This window comes from Oncorhynchus mykiss, chromosome 9 (genome assembly GCF_057628025.1).
Source record: "Oncorhynchus mykiss isolate SJ-2025 chromosome 9, ASM5762802v1, whole genome shotgun sequence".
NCBI classification, from domain to species: domain Eukaryota; kingdom Metazoa; phylum Chordata; class Actinopteri; order Salmoniformes; family Salmonidae; genus Oncorhynchus; species Oncorhynchus mykiss.
The window spans coordinates 50,477,054-50,500,433 of record NC_143030.1 but is presented as its reverse complement, the minus strand read 5'-3'; the positions used below and the strand labels follow the sequence as shown (position 1 = coordinate 50,500,433).

The 23,380-nt window shown below is 44.1% G+C and overlaps 1 protein-coding gene across 1 annotated transcript; it reads left to right on the top strand.

Annotated features, from left to right (window-relative positions):
• Positions 1 to 8,416: 8,416 nt before the first annotated feature.
• Positions 8,417 to 23,067, top strand: lrif1 (ligand dependent nuclear receptor interacting factor 1). The gene is made up of 4 exons (XM_036986947.2): positions 8,417 to 9,232; positions 17,400 to 19,224; positions 19,831 to 20,094; positions 20,281 to 23,067. The coding sequence occupies exons 1-4, from the start codon at positions 9,165 to 9,167 to the stop codon at positions 21,652 to 21,654; spliced, it is 3,531 nt and encodes a 1,176-aa protein (XP_036842842.2). The 5' UTR covers positions 8,417 to 9,164; the 3' UTR covers positions 21,655 to 23,067.
• Positions 23,068 to 23,380: the final 313 nt, after the last annotated feature.

Sequence of the window (23,380 nt, the reverse complement as noted above, 5' to 3'; positions counted from 1 at the left end):
CTATGTTGACTTCTCCATTGATGTTGTTTTTAAGTTGTTGCAGACTTTTCTTTGCGGATGTACAATCGTCGCAAATTGAATTATGGGGAGTTTCAGGCCCCAGAGTGAACATAATTGTACACTCGCAAACTTGACTAAAAATGAGGGCTGATGCAAAATTCCCTTGCTTGGCTAATCATTTGGACCGCCCTCCAAGATGACGATGGAGATTTCCCCCAAGGGCAGAAGGTGAGGGTAAGTGGACAAGGGTGTGTCTTTTATGTGTTTGAACTGCAGCCCTAGTTCACTCTGGGGCCTAAAACTCCCCATAATTCAATTTGCGTGTCACACTGACCATTATTTGAGCTGTTTGTTTCTATGTTTTGTTTGGTCAGGGTGTGATATGAGTGGGCATTCTATGTTGCATGTCTAGTTAGTCTTTTTCTATGTGTTTTGGCCTGATATGGTTCTCAATCAGTGGCAGGTGTTTGTCGTTGTCTCTGATTGGGAACCATATTTAGGTAGCCTGTTTTGTATTGTGGTTTGTGGGTTATTGTCTATGTGATGTTTGTACTCAGTTTTGATAGCAGTCACAGTCGTCTTGTTATTTTGTTTGTTTGTTTAGTGTACTTCGTGTTTTTCGTCTTTCATTAAAAAGATGTATTCACATCACGCTGCGCTTTGGTCTCATCACTACGACGGTCGTGACAGAATAACCCACCAACAATGGACCAAGCAGTGTGGTAACGGCCAGCAGCAGCAGCGGCAAAGAACGCAGGACTCATGGACTTGGGAGGAGATTCTGGACGGCGAAGGACCCTGGGCACAGCCAGGGGAATATCGCTGCCCTAAAGCAGAGCTGGAGGCAGCTAAAGCAGAGAGGCTGGAAGCCCGAGAGGCAGCCCCAAAAATGTCTTGGGGGGGCATACAGGGAGTGTGGAGAGGGGGACCGGGCAGGCACCGTGTTATGCGGTAGAGCGCACAGTCTCCCCAGTGCGTGTGCATAGCCCGGTGCGGTACATTCCACCTCCTCCTATCGGCTGGGCTAGAGTGGGCATCGAGCCAGGTGCCATGAAGCCGGCTTTACGCATCTGGTCTCCAGTGCGTCTCCTCGGGCCGGCGTACATGGCACCAGCCTTAAGCATGGTGTCCCCGGTTCGCCAGCACAGCCCAGTGCGGGCTATTCCACCTCGCCGCACTGGCCTGGCTACCGGGAGCATTCAACCAGGTAAGGTTGGGCAGGCTCGGTGCTCAAGAGCTCCAGTGCGCCTGCACGGTCCGGTCTATCCAGTGCCAACTCCACGCACCAGCCCTCAGGTGGTAGCCCCCCGCACAAGGCTGCCTCTCCGTCTCATTCCTACAGGTGCTCCCGCCTGTCCAGCGCCGCCAGAGCCTTCCTCCTGCCCAGCGCCACCAGAGTCTCCCGTCTGTCCTGAGCCGCCAGAGTCCCCCGTCTGTCCTGAGCCGCCAGAGTCCCCCGTCTGTCCTGAGCCGCCAGAGTCCCCCGTCTGTCCTGAGCCGCCAGAGTCCCCCGTCTGTCCTGAGCCGCCAGAGTCCCCCGTCTGTCCTGAGCCGCCAGAGTCCCCCGTCTGTCCTGAGCCGCCAGTTAGCCAGGACCTGCCAGAGCCGCCTGGAGGACGTCTTTATCCTAGTGAGATTGCTTTATCCTAGTGAGATTGCTAAGGCGAACACCGCCATGTTTAGTTTTGCCCAACCTAGGTCGAGGCACAGACATGGTCTCAATGGGGATAGCTGAGCTGACTACGCTGACTGTGCTGGTGACAGACTCCACTATGCTGGCAGGCTGGCTAACAGCCTGCTGCCTGGCCTGCACCCTATTTCATTGTGGAGCTAGAGGAGTTAGAGCCCTGTCTATGTTGGTAGATAAGATGAGAGCACCCTTCCAGCTAGGATGGAGTCTGTCACTCCTCGGCAGGTCAGGCTTGGTCCTGTTTGTGGGTGAGTCCCCGAAAGAGGCCCAATTATCTACAAATTCTATATTTTGGGAGGGGCAGAAAACAGTTTTCAACCAGCGATTGAGTTGTAAGACTCTGCTGTAGAGCTCATCACTCCCCCTAACTGGGAGGGGGCCAGAGACAATTACTCGATGTCGACATCTTTCTAGCTGATTTACACGCTGAAGCTATGTTGCGCTTGGTGATCTCTGACTGTTTCATCCTAACATCTTTGGTGCTGACGTGGATAACAATATCTCTATACTCTCTACACTCGCCAGTTTTAGCTTTAGCCAGCACCATCTTCAGATTAGCCTTAACGTCAGTAGCCCTGCCCCCTGGTAAACAGTGTATGATCGCTGGATGATTCGTTTTAAGTCTAATACTGCAGGTAATGGAGTCGCCAATGACTAGAGTTTTCAATTTGTCAGAGCTAATGGTGGGAAGCTTCGGCGTCTCAGACCCCGTAACGGGAGGAGTAGAGACAAGAGAAGGCTCGGCCTCTGACTCTGACTCCTTGCTTAATGGGGAAAACCGGTTTAAAGTTTCTGTCGGCTGAATGAGCGACACCGGTTGAGCATTCCTACAGCATTTCCCTCCAGAAACCGTGAGAAAGTTGTCCGGCTGCTGTTACCGTGCGAGGGGATTTATACTAACGTTACTATCTGTACTTACTGTTGGCACAGACGCTGTTTCATCCTTTCCTACACTGAAATGACCCTTGCCTAACGATTGCGTCTGAAGCTGGGCTTGTAGCACAGCTATCCTCGCCGTAAGGTGATCGTTCTCCTGTATATTATGAGTACAGCGACTGCAATTAGAAGGCATCATGTTAATGTTACTACTTAGCTTCGGCTGTTGGAGGTCCTGACGAACCATGTCCAGATAAAGCGTCCGGAGTGAAAAAGTTGAATGGGAAAAAAAAGTTGAGGGAAAAACCAAAAATATAAACGGTAATTAAAAAGTAAAAACCGTAAAGTTGTCAGGTAGCAAAGTAAGGTTGGCAACAAAACGCACAGCAACACGTAAACAAGTCTGCAAGTTGTGACCGGAAATGGCGTCGATAAGAGCAATGGGTGATAGAAATTGTGTCAAATTTGTGTCAATTGTGTCAAGTTGGCTGGATCCCTCTTTGGCGTTCACAGTGGAGGTGGACACGTCTGAGGCTGGGATAGGAGCCGTGCTCTCTCAGCGCTCGGGTACGCCAACAAAGCTCCGCCCTGTGCCTTCTTCTCGAGGAAGCTCAGCACGGAGGAGCGAAACTATGACGTGGGGGACCGGGAGCTGTTGGCTGTCGTCAAGGCTTTGAAGGCGTGGAGACATTGGCTTGAGGGTGCTAAACACCCCTTTCTCATCTGGACTGACCACCGCAATCTGGAGTACATCCGGGCAGCAAGGAGACTAAATCCTCGCTAGGCAAGGTGGGCCATGTTTTTACCCGTTTTGTTTTCACCCTTTCGTACAGACCAGGTTCCCAGAATGTCAAGGCAGACGCACTGTCCCGGCTGTACGACACAGAGGAGCGGCCCATGGATCCCACTCCCATACTCCCGGCCTCCTGCCTGGTGGCGCCGGTAGTATGGGAGCTGGACACAAACATTGAGCAGGCATTACGCGCAGAGCCCACTCCCCTCCAGTGTCCCTCTGGGCGTCTGTACGTTCTGTCTGCTGTCCGTGACCGGCTGATCTATTGGGCTCACACGTCACCCTCCTCTGGTCATCCAGGTATCGGTCTGATAGTGCGCTGTTTGAGTGGGAAGTACTGGTGGCCCACCTTGGCCAAGGACGTGAGGGTTTATGTTTCCTCCTGCTCGGTGTGCGCCCATTGTAAGGCTCCTAGGCACCTGCCCAGAGGTAAGTTACACCCCTTACCTGTTCCACAATGGCCATGGTCTCACCTGTCGATAGATTTTCTCACAGATCTCCCTCCATCACAGGCGAACACCACGATCCTGGTCATTGTGGGCCGTTTCTCCAAGTCCTACCGTCTCCTTCCTCTGCCCGGTCTCCCTACAGCCCTACAAACTACAGAGGCCTTGTTCACTCACGTCTTCCGGCACTACTGGGTGCCTGAGGATATAGTGTTTGACTGAGGTCCCCAGTTCACGTCGAGGGTCTGGAGAGCGTTCATGGAGCGTCTGGGGGTCTCGATCACCCCGAGAGTAAGGGCAGGTGGAGAGAGTTAACCAGGATGTGGGTAGGTTTCTGTGGTCTTATTACCAGGACCGGCTGGGGGAGTGGGCGGTGTTCATGCCCTGGGCAGAGATGGCCCAGAACTCGCTTCGCCACTCCTCCGCTAACCTCTCCCCCTTCCAGTGCGTACTGGGGTATCAGCCGGTTCTGTCTCCTTGGCGTCAGACCGAGGATCCTGCGGTGGACATCTGGTTCCGGCGCACGGAGGAGACATGGGACGCCGCCCATATTCACCTTCAGCGTGCCGCGCTGCGCCAGAAAGCCAGCGCAGACCGTCACCGTAGTGAGGCCCCGGTGTTCGCACCGGGGGACCGGGCCTGGCTATCGACCCGAAACCTGCCCCTTCGCATGCCCTGCCGGAAGCTGGGCCCACAGTTTGTGGGGTCGTTCAAAGTCCTGAGGAGACTGAGGTGTGTTACAGGTTACAGCCCCCCCCCCCCCCCCAATTACTGTATTAACCCCTAATTTCATGTGTCTTTCCTTCCTCAGGCCGGTGGTGGCTGGTCCGCTCCAGGAGTCTGAGGTGCGGGAGGTTCCTCTGCCCCCTTTGGACATCGAGGGGGTCCCGGCATACACCAATCGCTCCATGCTGGTTCCCCAAGCGTCGGGCGAGGGGCCTTCAGCACCTCGTGGAGTGGGAGGGGTACGGTCCGGAGGAGAGATGCTGGGTTCCGGTGGAGGACGTGCTGGACACTTCAATGCTGCGGGAGTTCCACCGTCTCTGTCCGGATCACCCTGCACCTTGCCCTCCGGGTCGTCCCCGAGGCCGGTGTCAGCACGCTGCTGGAACCGCACGTCAAGGGGGGGGGGGGGGGGGGTACTGTCACGGCTTCCGCCGAAGTCGGTTCCTCTCCTTGTTCGGGCGGCGTTCGGCGGTCGACGTCACTGGTCTTCTAGCCATCGCCGATCCACCTTTCATTTTCTTTTAGTTTTGTCTTGTTTTCCCACATACCTGGTTTACATTCCGTCATTATTTGATGTGTATATAACCCTCTGTTCCCCCCATGTCTGTGTGTGGAATTTTTTGTTGTAAGTGTTTTGTGCATTTCTGTCTGGTTGGCGACGGGTTGTTTCAACCCGTATTTTTGCTGTTCTGGGTGCTGTTTGTTTTTTGCATCATTAAAATGCTCCGGCTGTTACCCATTTCTGCTCTCCTGCGCCTGACTTCCCTGCTGCCAGTTACACAGCACTTACACTTATAATTCTAACAGTTTTTTTGTTAGTAGGGTATTTAATTGTCTTAAAATACAGCTCAATTTATTTTTGTAAGGTAAGAAAATGTGTTTTTTTGTTTGTAAATTTACATTTGTGAATATGAAATTTGGCCAAAAGAATAAGGAAATTAATTACATAATGTTTCAGCCTATTTCTATCGTAGGTAAAGAATCCAAGCAGTACATCTCTCCACAATAGTGTAAGATCTTCATAAATGTGTTCAATTATAAATCTACTGATGTCTTGCCACAGTTTTCTTACATGAATGCAATACCAAAAAAATATGCAACACTGTTTCCGGGTGGTCATTACAAAAGGAGCAATTTGAGTTGATGTTTTCCTTAAACTTCATATAGTGGTTGGCAGGATAATATTTATGAATAATTTTAAAGGAAACTTCCTTAATTTTGTTAACAAGTAGGTATGTGTGTGGCAACATCCAAACTTTTTTCCAATAAATATTATCAATAAATCCATTCCAATAAGGCATGACATAAGGTAAAGATGAAACATCCTGCTGAAACAAGGTTCCTATTGCTATGTTGTTGAATGGACCAAAAGAGAAACAAATCTTTCCTACTGATGAGTCAACAGGGTCAACGGAAGGTAGGCTCTGAGGGTCAGGTCTTGACATGTTCCTGAATAATAAAGCAACACCTGAGGGAATGGCATCTGAAACAATTGCAAAATCTTTAGGTGTTACAGGGACCTTGTCCTCCCTCCTCCCTCCCTCGCCCCTTTCCCCACAAGTGTATACTCGTCAGACGTGTAATGATACGTCATCAGAAGTATCCACTTAATTTGAGGGCTGAGGGGATAGGGTGTGTCTTTTAATTGTTTGGACTGCAGTCATTGTTCTCTGTGGTTTCTTGGTAGCTGTCATCTGCTTTAGAGAGCTGATAACGCCCAACTAGGAGAGGTAGGCTACTGTAGTTGAAGCAGCGAATTATGTGTGTGAATAATGCGAAAAAAGATGTGTTTTTAATACAATAGGTAGGCTAACGCATACAAAGCAGAAAGTGGACCGTTTCCAAATAGTCTGTGGGACAACAAAAATATTTTCTACCCAAAGTCATCTGTCTGACATCCCACTCCAGCATCATGAAAAATGATCTCTGTCGGGACCCGCAGGTCCGCAGGCATCCCACGGGAATGCAGCCCTCTAGTGCAGTCAGTACCCAACACCTATACTATACTATCATCATGTTTTAGAAGGATCAGATGGTGACAGGGGTCCCAGCAGGGTCAGACAGCCAGGGAAGACCAGTCTATGGAGCTCAGGTGAATTTTGCAGTATATTAGCAATATCAGTGAATGATACAATGTTCCATCTAATTCCGATGGTGTCCACAAGAGGACAGCAGTGTATGTGCAAAGTTTCAGACTGATAATTTGAAGTACGAGCGAGCTACATGACATTTAGTGTGAAGTCACCCAGGTACATTTGGGAAAATTGTGAAGGAGACATTTACATTGCATTTTTCTGCAAGAATATAGTCAAATCTGTATACTTGGACTTTGATTGAGCTTTCTCTGTATTGGTAGCCATATTGTAAGTTCAACATTTTCAAAACACCCAGTTTTCATAACTTCATAACTTCCACGTTCTTGCAATTTTTGTTCAGAAGGAAAAGGCTTGCTGTCGCACAAGGTTAGCAGCAAAATTGTGCGACAGATAGGGTGGTTCCACATACACCCGTAAAGACCAGCTCATTGGCTATCTAGCTAACTTTGTTTGACCCCGATTGGTGCATATTTTACAAAGTTACAGTCAATCAAGTGAAGACCACCCGTGTCATCGGCGCGCCATGAAGGCATCGTTCTCTGCCCACATTTGGTGTCCTATAGGATTTACTACACTCCTAATGATATAGTGAGAAGTCTGGTTATGTTCTAGAATCTCTGAGGAATAAATACGAATGTAATTTGACTGGTTGAAACAACGTTTAGAGTTAGATTTTCACAGATTCCTTTCTTTGCAAATTGAACGAGTGGAAATACAAAATCGATCATGCATGCTATATGGACCTTTTTAGGATATAAAAAAAAATGACACTTCATATTATCTCTGGGACCCTTGGGATGATAAATCAGAGCAAGATTTCAGAATTTAAGTACACATTTCACATTTAGAGATGAATTTATCAAACCTATCGCGGTGAAAAATGTGATTTGTTGTTAGGAGCTCTCCTCAAACAATAGCATGGCATTTTTTCTCAGTAATAGCTACTGTAAATTGGACAGTGCAGTTATATTAACAAGAATTTAAGCTTTCAGTCGATATAAGACACTTATATGATATGTCCCGACATTTGTTGTTTCTCTAAAATCTGCGATCGTGACACACGACGCTGCAACTGCCCCGTTGACGGGACACCTATCCCTAAATTAGCATATTTAATATTGATCTCTTACCCAGTTTGATGACTGTGGCCATTTTTGCTTACTTTTTGTTCTAAATAGAGGAAATGAGCTTTAAATACCCCGAAAACTTCTGGGGGAGGACCCTGACCTGATTATTCCCCACCCACTTCGAAAATAAAGGTGGCGCCCCTGACTTCATCTAAACTGCAGTACGGAAAGTGCCTTCTGAGCACAGTGGAAAGCATGCTTCCAGATCGGAACCCTTTCCCCATGACTAGAACACAAGGCTAAAACGTTTTGGCTCATTTCAATAAAATGTTTGGTTTATTAAAGGGCTAGTGTTTCAATATATTTAAGGAATATTGTTCTGCTGCATGTCACATAAATTGAATAAAAATCGGCCACCTCTTTGAATTTGGGGAATTTACCCCAGAAAATTCAAAGATCCCACAGAATTAATGCCCCCGAAATACAGAAAATGGGTTAATCGATTCACCCATTCAGACATCCTATAGCCTAATAAAATAACGATATATGTTCCTAACACACTGCTAGTGCTACCCTGTAGGCTATTTGCTTCCTGCAAGCAATGAAAACCCAGCCCTGCAAGCTTATAGGGGAGGGGGAGGGGTACAATTAAATAACTGAACATAACATGAGCAGTTGCTTCTGCAACGCTTCTAAAAACGGCCCGAAGATGTCTCCAAATCACACCGGAAATTGTATATTGTCCCCGGAAGTTATGTTTTATTATTGTAGCCGTCTCAAGTGGGGATTCAAGATCGTCGATGTTTTATGAACGTTGTTTTGATCTGTTCTGTTCGCCCTCTGGTTTGAATGGAGATGAGAGAAATATACTGCTGTATTGATTTCTACAGTTTGATACAAATACTGGTCTCAATTGACTCTTGCAAACAGCCTTTTATACGCGGAATTCTGATGCTGTTGATGAACTTGAATTATTCCACTTCTTGAATGTGCACCCTGGTAACGTTTCACGGAAGTGTAACGCAAAAAAAAGGATATCTACGGAAATTGATTGACGATAGCTATATGTTATTTAGTCAGTTGGATAACGTTAGTTTTGGAAAGTGACATTCTTTTCCAGGAGAAAGTACATCACTGGTAGGCACTAATGTAAGTTAGATGAGTTAGCTATTTAGACAGTCATTTATACAAAAGCAACGTAACGAGCGTTACCCTGGCCTGAGCTGTTCAATCACTGAGACCGACAGCTCTAAGCTAGCTAGCTAACGTTAGATGGCGCAGCCGTCAACAAACGACGTTACCAGACATTAGATCGCCTACGACGTTACTATATTTTTCTGTTAGGCATGCATGTAACTTGATATAAACTACAAGAAGGGGTTCCCGCTGCTTTTTGGCGCTTCACACTGCCGACGTTGTCTGGTTCGATAGACTAGTTAGCTAGCTACCTAGCTAGCTACCTTGGATAGCATGAGTAACTTGAATATCTCATACAGTAATCAAGGCAAAACGATGGCATCCCAAGGCGCGTGTCGCAGGTAAGAATAACCAGTTAATCTGTATCAAAACATGTAATTTGAGGATTGGTCTCAATCTTTTTTGAAATGGGTGAATTCAATTGAATTTAAGAAAGGATTACATTGGAATTTAAGGAAGTAGCCTAGCCCTGCCTAAACGATTCAAATGCAATACATTTCATTTAAGGGACAATCTGACAGCTACATCAATTTTTGGATGTATAAATTAATATGTACCCAATGATTCTTGAATATAACTTGTATAATTTAAATACCTCATGAGTTTAGTTAAACTATCCCATCAGAACCCAAAATATAACCTTGTTTTACTCCAAAGTAAATGTAACACACGAATAAAGCCTCAAAACATGGTTAAAACTAGAATGTTAATATCATGGCCAGTCTTTGTATCCATAACTCTATGAATTTGAGTGGTTTGTTATTGTTTCAACTGCTGATTGCTGCGTTAAAATTAGACAGATTTTAAAACAATGAGATTAGGTTTAGCTATTGTTAAGGATCCGCCCCTTTTTTCTAAATGTCTGTAGCTCAGGCCCTGAACCAAGGATATGCATATTCTTGGTTCCATTTGAAAGGAAACACCTTGAAGTTTGTGGGAATGTGAAAGGAATGTAGGAGAATAACACAATAGATCTGGTAAAATATAATACAAGGAAAAAAACAACTTTTTTTAAATTTAATTTGTACATCTTTGAAATGTAAGAGAGGCCATAATGTATTATTCCAGCCCAAGTGCAATATACATTTTGGCCACTAGATGGCAGCAATGTATGTGTAGTTTTAGACTGATCCAATGAACCATTGCATTTGTTTAAAATGTATCAAGACTGCCCAAATATGCCTAATTTGTTTATTTATAACTTATGTTCAAATTGTTCACTCTCCTCAAACAATAGCATGGGATTCTTTCACTGTAGTAGATACTGTAAATTGGACAGTGCAGTTAGATTAACAAAATTTTAAGCTTTCTGACAAAATCAGGTATGTCTTTGTACATTTTCTTGTTACTTAAAACCTCATGCTAATCGCATTAGCCTACGTTAGCTCAATCGTCCCGTGCAGGGGCCACCGATCTCGAAGTTTTAAAGATCCAGTCTTGTGCAATCAAAATAAACAAATGTACAGTCTGGAATTTGGGAAGCTGTTTGATGTTCATTTAAGTTCTTGATATTAAGCCATTGATTCTGGAAGACTAACCTCTATCACTCTTTTTTTTTAATCATAACCCAAAATATACAAGGTTTTATTACTCCATTGTTTACAAACAGCAAGAATGAAAACAATATACAGTTTCAACATATGGTTAAAACGTGGCCTATCTCTTGGATGTAATGGACTGCCAGTCCTTGGCATTTAGAACACTTTCTATGAGAGAGGGATTCCCCAACCTCATCCCTCGGCTGTAGCCTATACCAAAAACAGTTTGTGGGGGTGCGGTAGCTTTATTCCACAGTGCCCAATTTATATTTGGCTTTACTGGACAACTTAATGAAATAATACATTGGCAATTTATTATTTATTGGCTACCATAATTTTTTCTATAGGATTAGGGCAACATACTGTAATCAATGTTCCACAAGGGTTTGCCTACATCAGGAGTTTGAACTACACTGAAAGTAGACTGAACTGAAGCTACTCCCCAACAATGAAAGGAAATATTAGGCTATGCAAGGCTATCCATCACATTGCACACATGCATTGAGCTATAACAGAGACTATAACAATGGACTACTGCTCTATAACAATATTGCTCTTCTACTACTGATTGAAGCAATGAGTTTATAAAATCAATTGTCATGCTACAAATTCAAGTTGTAAATATAGCTGCGAGTAGCAACGAAGGCTCCTAGACACAACTGTTTTATTTTATTTGAATACCACACACACACTTGATTCAGGGAACATTTTACTGGAAGTGTTCAAATTTTAGCACAATAGCAAAGATGTTTGCAACAGTGCCGCCATGTGAATTTATTCTGATATCATTAATACTAGCTACAAACCTTCCTTAGTGCACGCATAACAATTCAAATTAATCTGTTCAGTAAATTTACTGGTGAAGGTTTTATAGCGCCATCAACTGGTTTGGAGTAGCTATGTTTGACGTTGCCACTATTCCTTCACAAATGTGGTCGGGAATAATAGCAGGGCATAAAATGAACACCTGCCAAATGTGAGTAGATTTAGATATTGGTGGGTAAGATTGTCTATTTCACCTGCCATGTTGGCAGGTGGTCAATTTTCAGGGCTTTACAGTGTGAGCATTACATTTGCAAATAAATAGTCAAACGTCAAGTATGAGTTAGGAGTGTGAGTTAGGGTTAGAAAAATGCTGCAGTAGATGTTTAAGGTATTTCTGCTATTTTGTTTCATAGCTGCTAATCGCACAAAGAAATAGGAAACCTATATCCCACCTCGCAAAGTAACACTGCCTGGCAAGACATAACTTTATGACAATCTGGGCTTGAGATTAGAGGTCGACCGATTATGATTTTTCATCGCCGATACCAATACTGATTATTGGAGGACCAAAGGGGCCGATACCGATCAATGGGACAATTTTTTAAATTTTTTTTATTTGTAATAATGACAATAACAACAATACTGAATGAACACTTATTTTAACTTAATATAATACATAAATAAAATCAATTTAGCCTCAAGTAAATAACGAAACATGTTCAATTTGGTTTAAATAATGCAAAAACAAAGTGTTGGAGAAGAAAGTAAAAGTGCAATATGTGCAATGTAAGAAAGCTAACGTTTCAGTTCCTTGCTCAGAACATGAGAACATATGAAAGCTGGTGATTCCTTTCAACATGAGTCTTCAATATTCCCAGGTAAGAAGTTTTAGGTTGTAGTTATTATAGGAATTATAGGACTATTTCCCTCTATACCATTTGTATTTCATTAACCTTTGACTATTGGATGTTCTTATAGGCACTTTAGTATTGCCAGTGTAACAATATAGCTTCCGTCCCTCTCCTCGCTCAAACCAGGAACATAACGACAACAGCCACCCTCGAAGCAGCGTTACCCATGCAGAGCAAGGGAAACAACCACCCCAAGGCTCAGAGCAAGTGACGTTTGAAACGCTATTAGCGCGCGCTAACTAGCCAGCCATTTCACTTCGATTACACCAGCCTCATCTCCGGAGTTGATAAGCTTGAAGTCATAAACAGCGCAATGCACAACGAAGAGCTGCTGGTAAAACGCACTAATGTGCTGTTTGAATGAATGCTTACGCGCCTGCTTCTGCCTACCACCGCTCAGTCAGATACCTAGATGCTTGTATGCTCAGTCAGATTACACGCAACGCAGGACACGCTAGATAATATCTAGTAATATCAGCAACCATGTGTAGTTAACTAGTGGTTATGATAAGTTTAATGCTAGCTAGCAACTTACCTTGGCTTACTGCATTCGCGTAACAGGCAGTCAGTCTCCTTGTGGAGTGCAACGGTCGTTATTGCGTTGGACAAGTTACCTGTAAGGTTGCAAGATTGAATCCCCCGAGCTGACAAGGTGAAAATCTGTCTTCTGCCCCTGAACGAGGCAGTTAACCCAACATTCCTAGGCCGTGATTGAAAATAAGAATGTGTTCTTAACTGACTTGCCTAGTTAAAAATATTAAATAAAGGTGTAAAAAAAATAATAATTATCTGCAAAATTGGTGTCCAAAAACAGATTTCCGATTGTTATGAAAACTTGAAATCAGCCCTAATTAATCGGCCATTCCGATTAATCGGTCGTCCTCTACTTGAGATATTGAGTGTTTTTCAACAGAACATTGTACAAGTGGCAGCAACATGCTGAATTGTGAGTACAACGAACATTTGAATATTAAAACGATATGCAACAGCTGTAGACAATAGAACATGGAAATTAAAAAAAATGTTTCATCGTCAACCGTTGAGGCGAACCATGGCTGGGATGGCACTAAAACGGAAACGCTCAGTGCTGCAATGATTCAGTTCCAGTTTAGTTGAGGAGTTGGTCTCAACTAAACTGTGGTGGTAGGGATTGGATTTTAGATAAGCTCTTGCGATGGATCTTTAGAGACTTTCCCTGCATTTGTGGAGTGATGGTAGGTCCAGATTGGTGCATGCATCTGAGTAGGAGGTGTAGTCTGTGCCCATGACGATGCATACTGCTCTTCTCTGGACCCTCTCGATGGTGTCAGACTTTTGGTTAGCCCTGCATGCCACACTGGGGCAGCATATTCCACCGCTTGTCGAACTTAGGTGGTGAATACCATTACCAGGTCCTTCTTAGGGATGTGGAAGTGTTTAAGGCGTCGGAAGAGGAACAGATGTCGGCTGGCCTTTTCACCGATGTGCTCTACCTGTGTTGTCATTCTTAGATCGCCTTGAATGAAGATTCCTAGGATCTTGATAACCTCTACCTTCTAGAGTTCTGTGTTGTTGATTGACAGGTGGTATTGTGGGTGGTGACTTAGTGAAGTGCGCATGGAGCATGTGTCTCCCCACTGACCACTTCTCCAGGTCAGCCAGGTCTTCTTGGGTGGTGCAAGTGGATTTTGGTGTTCTTGTTTCTAATAAATTAAGGTAATCCACAAATGTCCATTGCTTGACTGCTGATTTCCTGGCTGCACTAATGTATGCTGTAACATTCAGTGGACCAAGCAGAGTTCCTTGAGGTAGGCCAAGAGATTACTGACAGACAGCATACAATGATACCTCACCACCTGGTGTCTATTGGAGAGGAAGTTGCATATCCATCTGGCGAGCGATTGTCGAAGCCCGAGCTCTAACATCCTGGTGGTGGTGAGGTTGTGGCAGACACGGCTAAAGGCTTTGCCAAAGTCAGTGGTCACCAGGGAGCAGGTGGAACTATGCTTATCCTCAGACTTGAAGAGCTCTGTTGGTTAGACCCACCAGACAGTGTGCTGTTGATCAGCCTTGCAGACATCTGTACTGCTGGGTGTCTATCTGGGGTAGGATGTTGGTCAGAGCACATTCTGTGATAAAGCTCTCAGCTACTTTGCTTGGTGATGTAGTGAGACGTATTTCACTGATGGAGGGTGGTTTGTTTTAGGAATGGGGACCACTATAGCTTCTTTTCAGGTATGATGCCTTCTTGTAGAGAGAGGTAAGAATGTCAGCCAGTGTTCTGCTCAGTTCATATGCAAACTCCTTTATTAGTCTGCCTGGGATTTCATCTGGATTTTAAAATAAGTTTTATTCTGAAACAGTATGGAGCACTTTCGTTCCAGGTTCTGTTCCTTGAAAAAACCCTTATTTTTCTGGTTTTTGGTTCTGTTCCCTGAACCGGTTACAATCCCTGCTTTTGATAGTGCTTTCTTAATTGAATTTTCTGTACCATGTCTATTGTCAGGTTGCCTCAGTTTGGGAGAGGTTGGCTAAATCTTTGATGTTCGTATGCCACTGGGCAGGATCTTGCTTTTCCAGTAAAAAAATGTCCTTTGCACCTTATTCCTTAATTCCTTCCATAGGGTTGTGATTTGGTTATGGAATGCTCTCTGGCGGTCTCTGACCATTGCCTTTATCTCTGGGGTTATCCATGGCTTATCACGGAAATGGAGCCAAACAGATTTTGTTGGGAAGTGATCCTCTATTTTTCATTGTAGAGAAGCATACATGGCAGCGAACTTCTCTTTTGGCATCTGACTTTGAGGTGGTGGGTCTTAGTGGTGGGAGGTGATCCACTGCCCAAATGAACACGTGCTTGAGTCTCGCAGTGGCCTGAATACCTTTCTGACAGTATGATTTTTGGACCTCTTCAGTTTAAATAGTATTGTAACAACACTGTGGTCACTTGTGGGTCAGAAATAGCAGGTTCAGAGTAGACGGATGATAGGTGGATGATCATCAGTTCAATAATATTTTGCCCCCTTATGGTTTTATGGATCTGCTCAAGATTGTGGCCTCTACACAGCTTGTCCATGCTCACTTGATTAAAGTCACCACCAATGATAACTTCAATAGCATGGTGTTTTACTCGCAGGGAGTCAACAGGCTACCAGCTGGGCAATGAGTTGTTCAGCATAGTGTGAGTCAGGTGGAGAATACACTGCACATACTGCAACACTTGTGAAGACCTGGGCAGTCTGTATGGTCTTGTATGAATTAGGCTTTAGCGAAATACTGTATACCGGGGTATTCTTAAATATAGACTATGATTTTCAATACCGTCCCTGGGCCCCCTAAAGCTCTAAGCCCCTCGTGTCGCAGGGGCTTTTGTGTTGCATGAAACCTCGCTGCTTATAACTTAAGTTAACCATCTAAGATGTGCCAAATAAATTATATGTCTCAGGGCTCCAGTATTTGAGATAGCAGTCTATTCTTGCAATTAGTTTATGTTCGCTTGCACTTGTTAGCATTTAGCTAGAGACCGCTATGGGAATTTGATAGTAATTTGTTGGGACCCTAATTCCCCCAAAATAATAAATATTGATTTATTATTTTTACGTTTGAAAAGAAATAGCGTTGGTATGGTACAGGAACATTATGAACATCTGGATACTGCCCACCCCCAGTATGAATCCTTATGCACTAACTCAGATGGCACTGAAGATGCAATGAAAGGGATGCTGTTGTTTACATAATAGCCACTCCAACCCCCCCCCCCCCCCCCGGGCCTCCCGGGTGGCACAGTGGTTAAGGGCGCCAGCTGTGCCATTAGAGACCCTGGGTTCGCGCCCAGGCTCTGTCGGAACTGGCCGCGACCGGGAGGTCCGTTGGGCGACGCACAATTGGCCTAGCGTCATCCGGGTTAGGGAGGGCTTGGTCGGTAGGGATGTCCTTGTCTCATCGCACACCAGCGACTCCTGTCGCGGGCCGGGCGCAGTGCGCGCTAACCAAGGTTGCCAGGGGGGGGGGGGGGGGGGGGGTTGTACACTCAGATCAGAGTCTATCTATATCCAACAGTTTGAATATAGCCGGAGTTATGACCTGCTTTCTTCCCTCTCCGGCCTCCTCTCTGGCGAAGTATATCCAGAGCCTTAACGAAATCCTTGAAGTCCAAAGTAATGGGTGTCTGCTTCTTTTGAAAACTTGTTAAGAATGTCAATGACTGGGATGCTGAGCAGGTTTATGAAGTCTGATTAATCATCCAGTTTAGCATTTTGGGATAGAATTTCTATATATTTACCATCTATACTTGATAAGCTACCATAAAATAAAAGTTGACGTAAAATGTGTACATAGAAAAGAATTATAACTATTCATTATAGATTAAATTAGCATGAGTAAACAGTCAACGCTGCCATACGAAGCCATGGCAACCACAGAACTATATGGACATTCTAGAAATCATAAGGGGAGGGAGGCAAATCCAGAATAATCGTGGAGAAGAAACGTCAGTTGGCCGGGGCGATGTGGATGGGTAGCCAGGCAAGCCAATGGGGCCAATATCCATATGGTTCCATGGTTGCCATGGTTGCCATGGCACCATATGGATATTGGCCCCATTCGCTTGCCTGGCTACCCATCCACATCGCCCCGGCCAACTGACGTTTCTTCTCCACGATTATTCTGGATTTGCCTCTTCCACTTATGATTTCTAGAATGAGAACACATTCTGATTGGTCCCAGAAACCGATGGGTTGGGCCAGAGCTGGCGTACATGATGATTCTTTGATACTCTGGATCGTCTCTAACAAATCTAACCAATCGCTAATGAACACCCCTCACACAAATTATTTCAAAGATGGCAGTTTCAGACTAAATGTATGTAAGAATCTATAGAGCAGCGGAATTACATTCAGGATGTGTCTTCAGGCAAGCTTCCAGCCACCACTATAAATAATAATAATTCGCTTTTCAAAGATCCAAAGATGCTTTCAAGGGTATTAAAGAAACACAAGAATCAAAAACCTATACAAAAACGTCAGACTAAAGACAAAGGAAAAATATAAAACAAATAAGTAGGAAGTGAGATTCAACAAAAGGAAAGTGTGTGATGTGTCAATGCATGATTAAGCCAGCAGCTGTTCTATACAAGCAAATCTAACTGCATTGATTTGATCTCAATTAAGAGGTGGCCTGTATTGTTCGTTTATTGTATCGAACACAAAGGCCTATTTTTTTATAGGGACAGATGATCAAAACGCTCAAGAAATTGATTTTAATTGCCTGAACTGTCTTGCTGTGAAATGCTTATGTATTACATTTTTCCTTTTCAGTGGGACAGGTGTCTTTTACCAAGCGATGCCAGCTGTGGGAACTGATGGGAGAAATGTTATGAAACTGATCCCTGTTCAAAAAGTAAACGGACAGTTTGTTCGATCACCAACAAGCACTATGAAGGACATCTCTGAACCTCAACGAGATCTTACCTTGGACGTGCCATCAATTTCGAAGATTAACATGTCTACTCTGGGACCCACAGCTAAAGGACAATCAGTGAATAAAAGGTCATTTTACATGAGTACCTCTCAAAATCCAACCAATCTGACAGGAATATATAAATCAGTGAGCATCCAGACTCCTATAGTAACAACAAAAGTAGCCCAAAGTGCGTTATCCTTGACATCACCTGAGCTAACACTTTTGAATAAGGATCAGTTGCCAGTCACTGTGAAATCTCCAGCGCTTCCAAATGGACAATACCTTCAAATTCCTCCTAATGCTCAAGTGAAAACCCTTCCAGCATCCGCACTCCCCCCAGCCATAAAGAGGCAGATATTTACTTCATCAACGAGCTGTGCCTCAAATTCGAATTTGCCAATGGTTCTTTATGTGTCCCCTGTCCAAACCATGAAACCGGGTGGTACTCCATTATGTCCAACATTTCAGAAGGCACCCCTCTCCCTCAGCCGACTTCCAAGGCCACCTGGCCAGACACATTCTAAATGCTCATCATCAGGCTCGACACCGTGTTCTACTACTGCTAAGGATGGCAAAAGACCGGTCACTCCTATTAAGTGGGTGATTGAGGAGGCAGATGGCTCACCTGCTCAATGCCTCGTTCCTGTGAATTCCTCTTCTATGACCTCAGATATTTTGAAAACTCTGGCAGAGATGGAAAAAGCCACCAAACCCTGTGAAAACACAGCAAAAAAGTGTTCACCTTCCCAAGAGAGTCAGACAAGAATTGGCCAAGAGAAGGACAATGCCTTAGTGATGTACAATGGGAAGGTGTATTTTGTTGCCAAGAAAACCCCTGAGCTTTGTAACCGACCATCAAAGCCCTTGGAGGCCAGTAGGAACATGGGTGACTCCACCACACAGGCAGCAGAAAGTGTTGGATTCAATCAGAGAATCAGCTTACCGCCCTCCCTACCCTTAAGCTCCTCACTTGGATCACAATTTTCAAATAAAACCAGACCTGATCCTAAACACATTGTTATACCAGATGACATCATTGACCTCTGTGACGATGATCCCCAAGATGACCTTACATATCAGGCAATATCAACAAGGGACGTAACAAGGCAACCTTTCAGACAGTCTGAAGTCGATGAGGACGAAGACTCCAATGTAATATTTGTCTCATACCTTCCACCCAAAGCAGTGTCTAAAGTAGCTGAAGAAGACAAGGAAATGGCTCATATGCTGAATGACTTGGAAGCTGAACAAGAAGTGTTATGCAGTCAAGATCATTTGAATGGCCAGATAGTGGATAATCAGAACAAAGTATCTGGCCTGTCAATAGAAAAGTGTCAGAGCATTGCCACTGCCCAAGACATGGCAGGCTGTCAAGGTAGTGCAACAGGCCAAGAGTTGAACTCCCGCCAGCATAACATCACTGGTCAGTATAGGAAAATTCTTCAAAGATTTCATGGCCGTGCAACTGGAATCCGAATAGAGAACATTCAGGGCAATGCCACTAGCAAGGAAATGGGAAGCAGTCATCCCAGTGCCTCAACCCAAGATATGGGGAATGTCCAGGATGATGCCACTGACCAGGGAATTGGAAACAGCCAGCACCATCCTGCTACGCAAGAAATGGACAACATTACTGGAAGTACCTCTCTCCAAACAGAAATGGAGACTCACAAAGAAAAGGTAAGACAACCCACTACTCAGATTACTACATGATCGGTAGGATAGCTACACTGAACAAAAATATAAACGCAACATGTAAAGTGTTGGTCCCATGTTTCCCAGAAATGTTCCATGTGCACAAAAAGTACACACATTTGTTTACATCTCTGTTAGTGAACATTTCTCATTTGCCAAAATTATCCATCCACCTCACAGGTGTGGAATAGCAAGAAGCTGATTAAACAGCATGATCATTACACAGGTGCACCTTGTGCTGGGGACAGTAAAAGGCCACTCTAAAATGTGCAGTTTTGACACAACACAATGCCACAGATGTCTCAAGTATTTAGGGAGCAAGGAGTATTTCTGTTTGCAATAAAGCCCTTTTGTGGGCAAAAACGCATTCTGATTTGCTGGGCCTGGCTCCCCCAGTGGGTGGACCTCTGCACAGTCATGTGAAATCCATAGATTAGGGCCTAATACATTTATTTCAATTGACTGATTTCCATAGTACTGAGTTACAGTGTATATATCTTTGAAATTGTTGCACGTTGCATTTATATTTTTGTTCAGTATAATAAAGTAAACTCACCAAGGCTTTTAATCTTGATCATTCCCCAATTTTAGAGCTCATCAGATCCCATCCCTGAGCAGCGGACTTCTGTGTTGGACATGGAATCCTTGGAAAGGTGTGATCGCCTGCTGAAACAGATGTTTGGGATCACATCTGATGTGAAAATATGTTTGGAGAGGATTGACGCTAAACCCAAGGCTATCCCTAAGGCGTTTCCTCGGATTGGGACCACAAACAAACGTACCATAGAGGCTATTCGCAAATTGTTACAGGGATCAAACATTTTGATAAAAAAGAGGGAACACAAGGAAGCAGAGGTAACTGATGATTTTCTACTTTTCTAAAGCTTACTAATGCATGAGGTACTGTTGGTCTACCATAGCCTAATAGATTGTCACGATTGAATTTCGAGACAAAATGTATATTGTTGTACCATTAATTTGAACAGCATTTTCAAGATGTATTTCCCCACTCTATAAATTAAGCACCTTGTTGTTTCACAGGTCTCTGCAACTAGGAAGGATGGTAGTTGCCCAATAGATGCTAAAAGACAGAAAATAGAAAAAGTTAAAAATGCATCTGAAAGTTCAGAAAACACAGAGCCTCTCACCAATCCAACTCCTCAGCTGGAAAAGCAGCCCCTCACCATTCCAACTCCTCAGCTGGAAATGCAGCCCCTCACCAGTCCAACTCCTCAGCTGGAAAAGCAGCCCCTCACCAGTCCAACTCCTCAGCTGGAAAAGCAGCCCCTCACCAGTCCAACTCCTCAGCTGGAAAAGCAGCCCCTCACCAGTCCAACTCCTCAGCTGGAAAAGCAGCCCCTCACCAGTCCAACTCCTCAGTTGAAAATGCAGACCGTCGCCAGTCCAAGTCCTCAGTTGAAAATGCAGCCCCTCGCCAGTCCAAGTCCTCAGTTGAAAATGCAGCCCCTCGCCAGTCCAAGTCCTCAGTTGAAAATGCAGCCCCTCGCCAGTCCAAGTCCTCAGTTGAAAATGCAGCCCCTCGCCAGTCCAAGTCCTCAGTTGAAAATGCAGCCCCTCGCCAGTCCAAGTCCTCAGTTGAAAATGCAGCCCCTCGCCAGTCCAAGTCCTCAGTTGAAAATGCAGCCCCTCGCCAGTCCAAGTCCTCAGTTGAAAATGCAGCCCCTCGCCAGTCCAAGTCCTCAGTTGAAAATGCAGCCCCTCACCAGTCCAAGTCCTCAGCTAGACATCTTATCTGATGCTGAATATATTTTTGGCTACGAGGAACCGACTGTCAATTATCTCATTTCCACCGCAGTTGAAACAGGGGTCCCTTCCAAACCTCTGCCAGAAATCAATCCAGTACATATTTCAAAAAGAAGCTCAAACTCACCCGTTCCATCTGTCCACCCACAAACAAACGCTGAAGCTATGGATTGCGCTCCTGGGCCCTTCTGTGGCACAGCAAGCAACATAAAGCCGAACTCTAGAAGAAGAAGGGGAAAAGGGAAAAGATGCACAGCGTGTCCGTGTGGGGTGACTGGAACACTAGTACAAGAGAAAGCAATGAGCTCATCATCCACTTCACAAGAGGAGCCTAGTTCATCTAAACCACCAAACACCAGGTCCTCAGCGAGCAGTACCTTCGCAATTGCAAAATCAGCTAAACGAAAGGGTAGAAAGTCCACAAAGGCTCAAATGGAAGATAAAGAGCTAACATCTCTGGAGATCCAATGTCCTTCAACTGTGAGTGAGCAGGGAAGTAGTACGGCTGGAGAGATCCCAACCAGTTATCTCTGCTCTACAGCACTCATGGACCCTGAAGAAATCAAGCGTCATGAGAGAATCAAACGACTGAAAGAACTCTTGAAGGAGAAGGAGGCTGCTCTTGCAATGATTAGAAAGAACATGGGCTGAGTTGGACTGAATTGCTTTCCAAATTCCAATGTGTTGCATTGCATAACTTCAGCCTTGTAGAACTCTTATTTGAATTGTCATATTTACAGTTAATTCAGAAAGTATTATTCTAAAGTCGATTAAATAAATAAAAATCCTCATCAATCTACACACAGTGCCCAATAATGACAAAGCGATAACAGGTTTTTAGAAATGTTTACAAATGTAGAAAAATGAAAAGTATTTAGACTCTTTGCTATGAGACTCGAAATTGAGTTCAGATGCATCCTGTTTCCATTGATCATCCTTGAGATATTTCTACAACTTGATTGGAGTTCACCTGTGGTAAATTCAATTGATTGGACATGATTTGGAAAGGCACACACCTGTCTATAAGGTCCCACAGTTGTCAGTGCATGTCAGATCTGGGGATGGGTACCAAAAATGTCTGCAGCATTGAAGGTCCCCAAGAACATAGTGGCCTACATCATTCTTAAATGGAAGGCATTTGGAACCACCAAGACACTTGCTTGAGCTGGCCAAACTGGGTAGAAGGGAGGTTTACATTAATGTTACTACAAATGTATTATTTAGTTGAATATATCCAACAATTTTGTGCAATAGGACTTGTATAATGACAACTTAGTATAAAATTAGTGTATTTGGCTTTTTGTGATGACTGCATTTGTAAGCACTTTGTATGCTATCAAAATAATAAAGTCAAGTACTAGCCACGTTAACACGTTAACTTTGGCCGCCCTAGTCTGAATACTTATGTAAATGTTATTACGTTTTTTTTTAGGTTTAATACACTTGCTAACATTTCTAAGTCTGTTTTTGCTTTGTCATTATGGGGTATTGTGTGTAGATTGATAAGTGTAAAAAATATATATTTAATCAATTTGAATAAGGCTGTAATGTATCAAAATGTGGAAAAAGTCAAGGGGTCTGAATAGTTTCCAAATGCAATGTATGTCATGTTTTATTACCTGCAGGAAATGCATTTATTTTCTGTATTAAATGTTTAGTTCCAAAATACAATAATTCCAGTGATAACATGTCATTTACATTTTTATGACAATGTTCCTAGGTTTTCTTGTTTTGTTCTAGAGGGGTAGGTATTGAGTATGTTGATGCATTGACTAAGCATCTTAAGATATGTTTTCTGAAACTATTTCAATTTTACTGATTAGCATTTTTACAATGTTTGTATTTCTGCTTTTGCACCTAGGTTTTCTATTTGTTCTGCAAAGATTGATCACAATTCTATCCACAAAATGCATGCAGATACTTGTTGGCTCCCTTTTAGAGTAATTTATTTTATAATGGACTCATGTAATATTAACATATGGTTAGGTAGGCATAAGTGTTTTCCTGTCTACGAATAAACAATATTGTAACTAAAAAAACATGTAATAAATAATATTGTCAGTAGATGGCAGTGTTGTTGGATTCTATGGAGCTGCAAGAGGAACTGCCCCTCTTCACCTTCAGACTCTGCTCTCCTCTCTACACCCCGACCCAAGTACTTTGATCTGCCACTTCTGGTCTCTTGGCCATCCCACCCCTACAGGATGGCAGCTCCTGCTCAGCCCAGTCCAGCTCTTCTGTGTCCTGGCACCCCAATGGTGGAACCAGCTTCCCCCGAAGCTAAGACAGCAGAGTCCCTGCCCATGTTTTGAAAATGAACTTTTCAAATAATCCCACTGCAGCCCCCTGTCCCCTCCATCCAAGAAAAGCCTTTCAT

Excerpts from the sequence above, each read along its gene's own strand:
- lrif1 (XM_036986947.2), top strand. The coding sequence starts at position 9,165 with ATGAGTAACTTGAATATCTCATACAGTAATCAAGGCAAAACGATGGCA. Across the intron at positions 9,233-17,399 it reads TCCCAAGGCGCGTGTCGCAG|TGGGACAGGTGTCTTTTACC; the intron begins GTAAGAATAACC and ends TTTCCTTTTCAG. Across the intron at positions 19,225-19,830 it reads TGGAGACTCACAAAGAAAAG|AGCTCATCAGATCCCATCCC; the intron begins GTAAGACAACCC and ends CCCCAATTTTAG.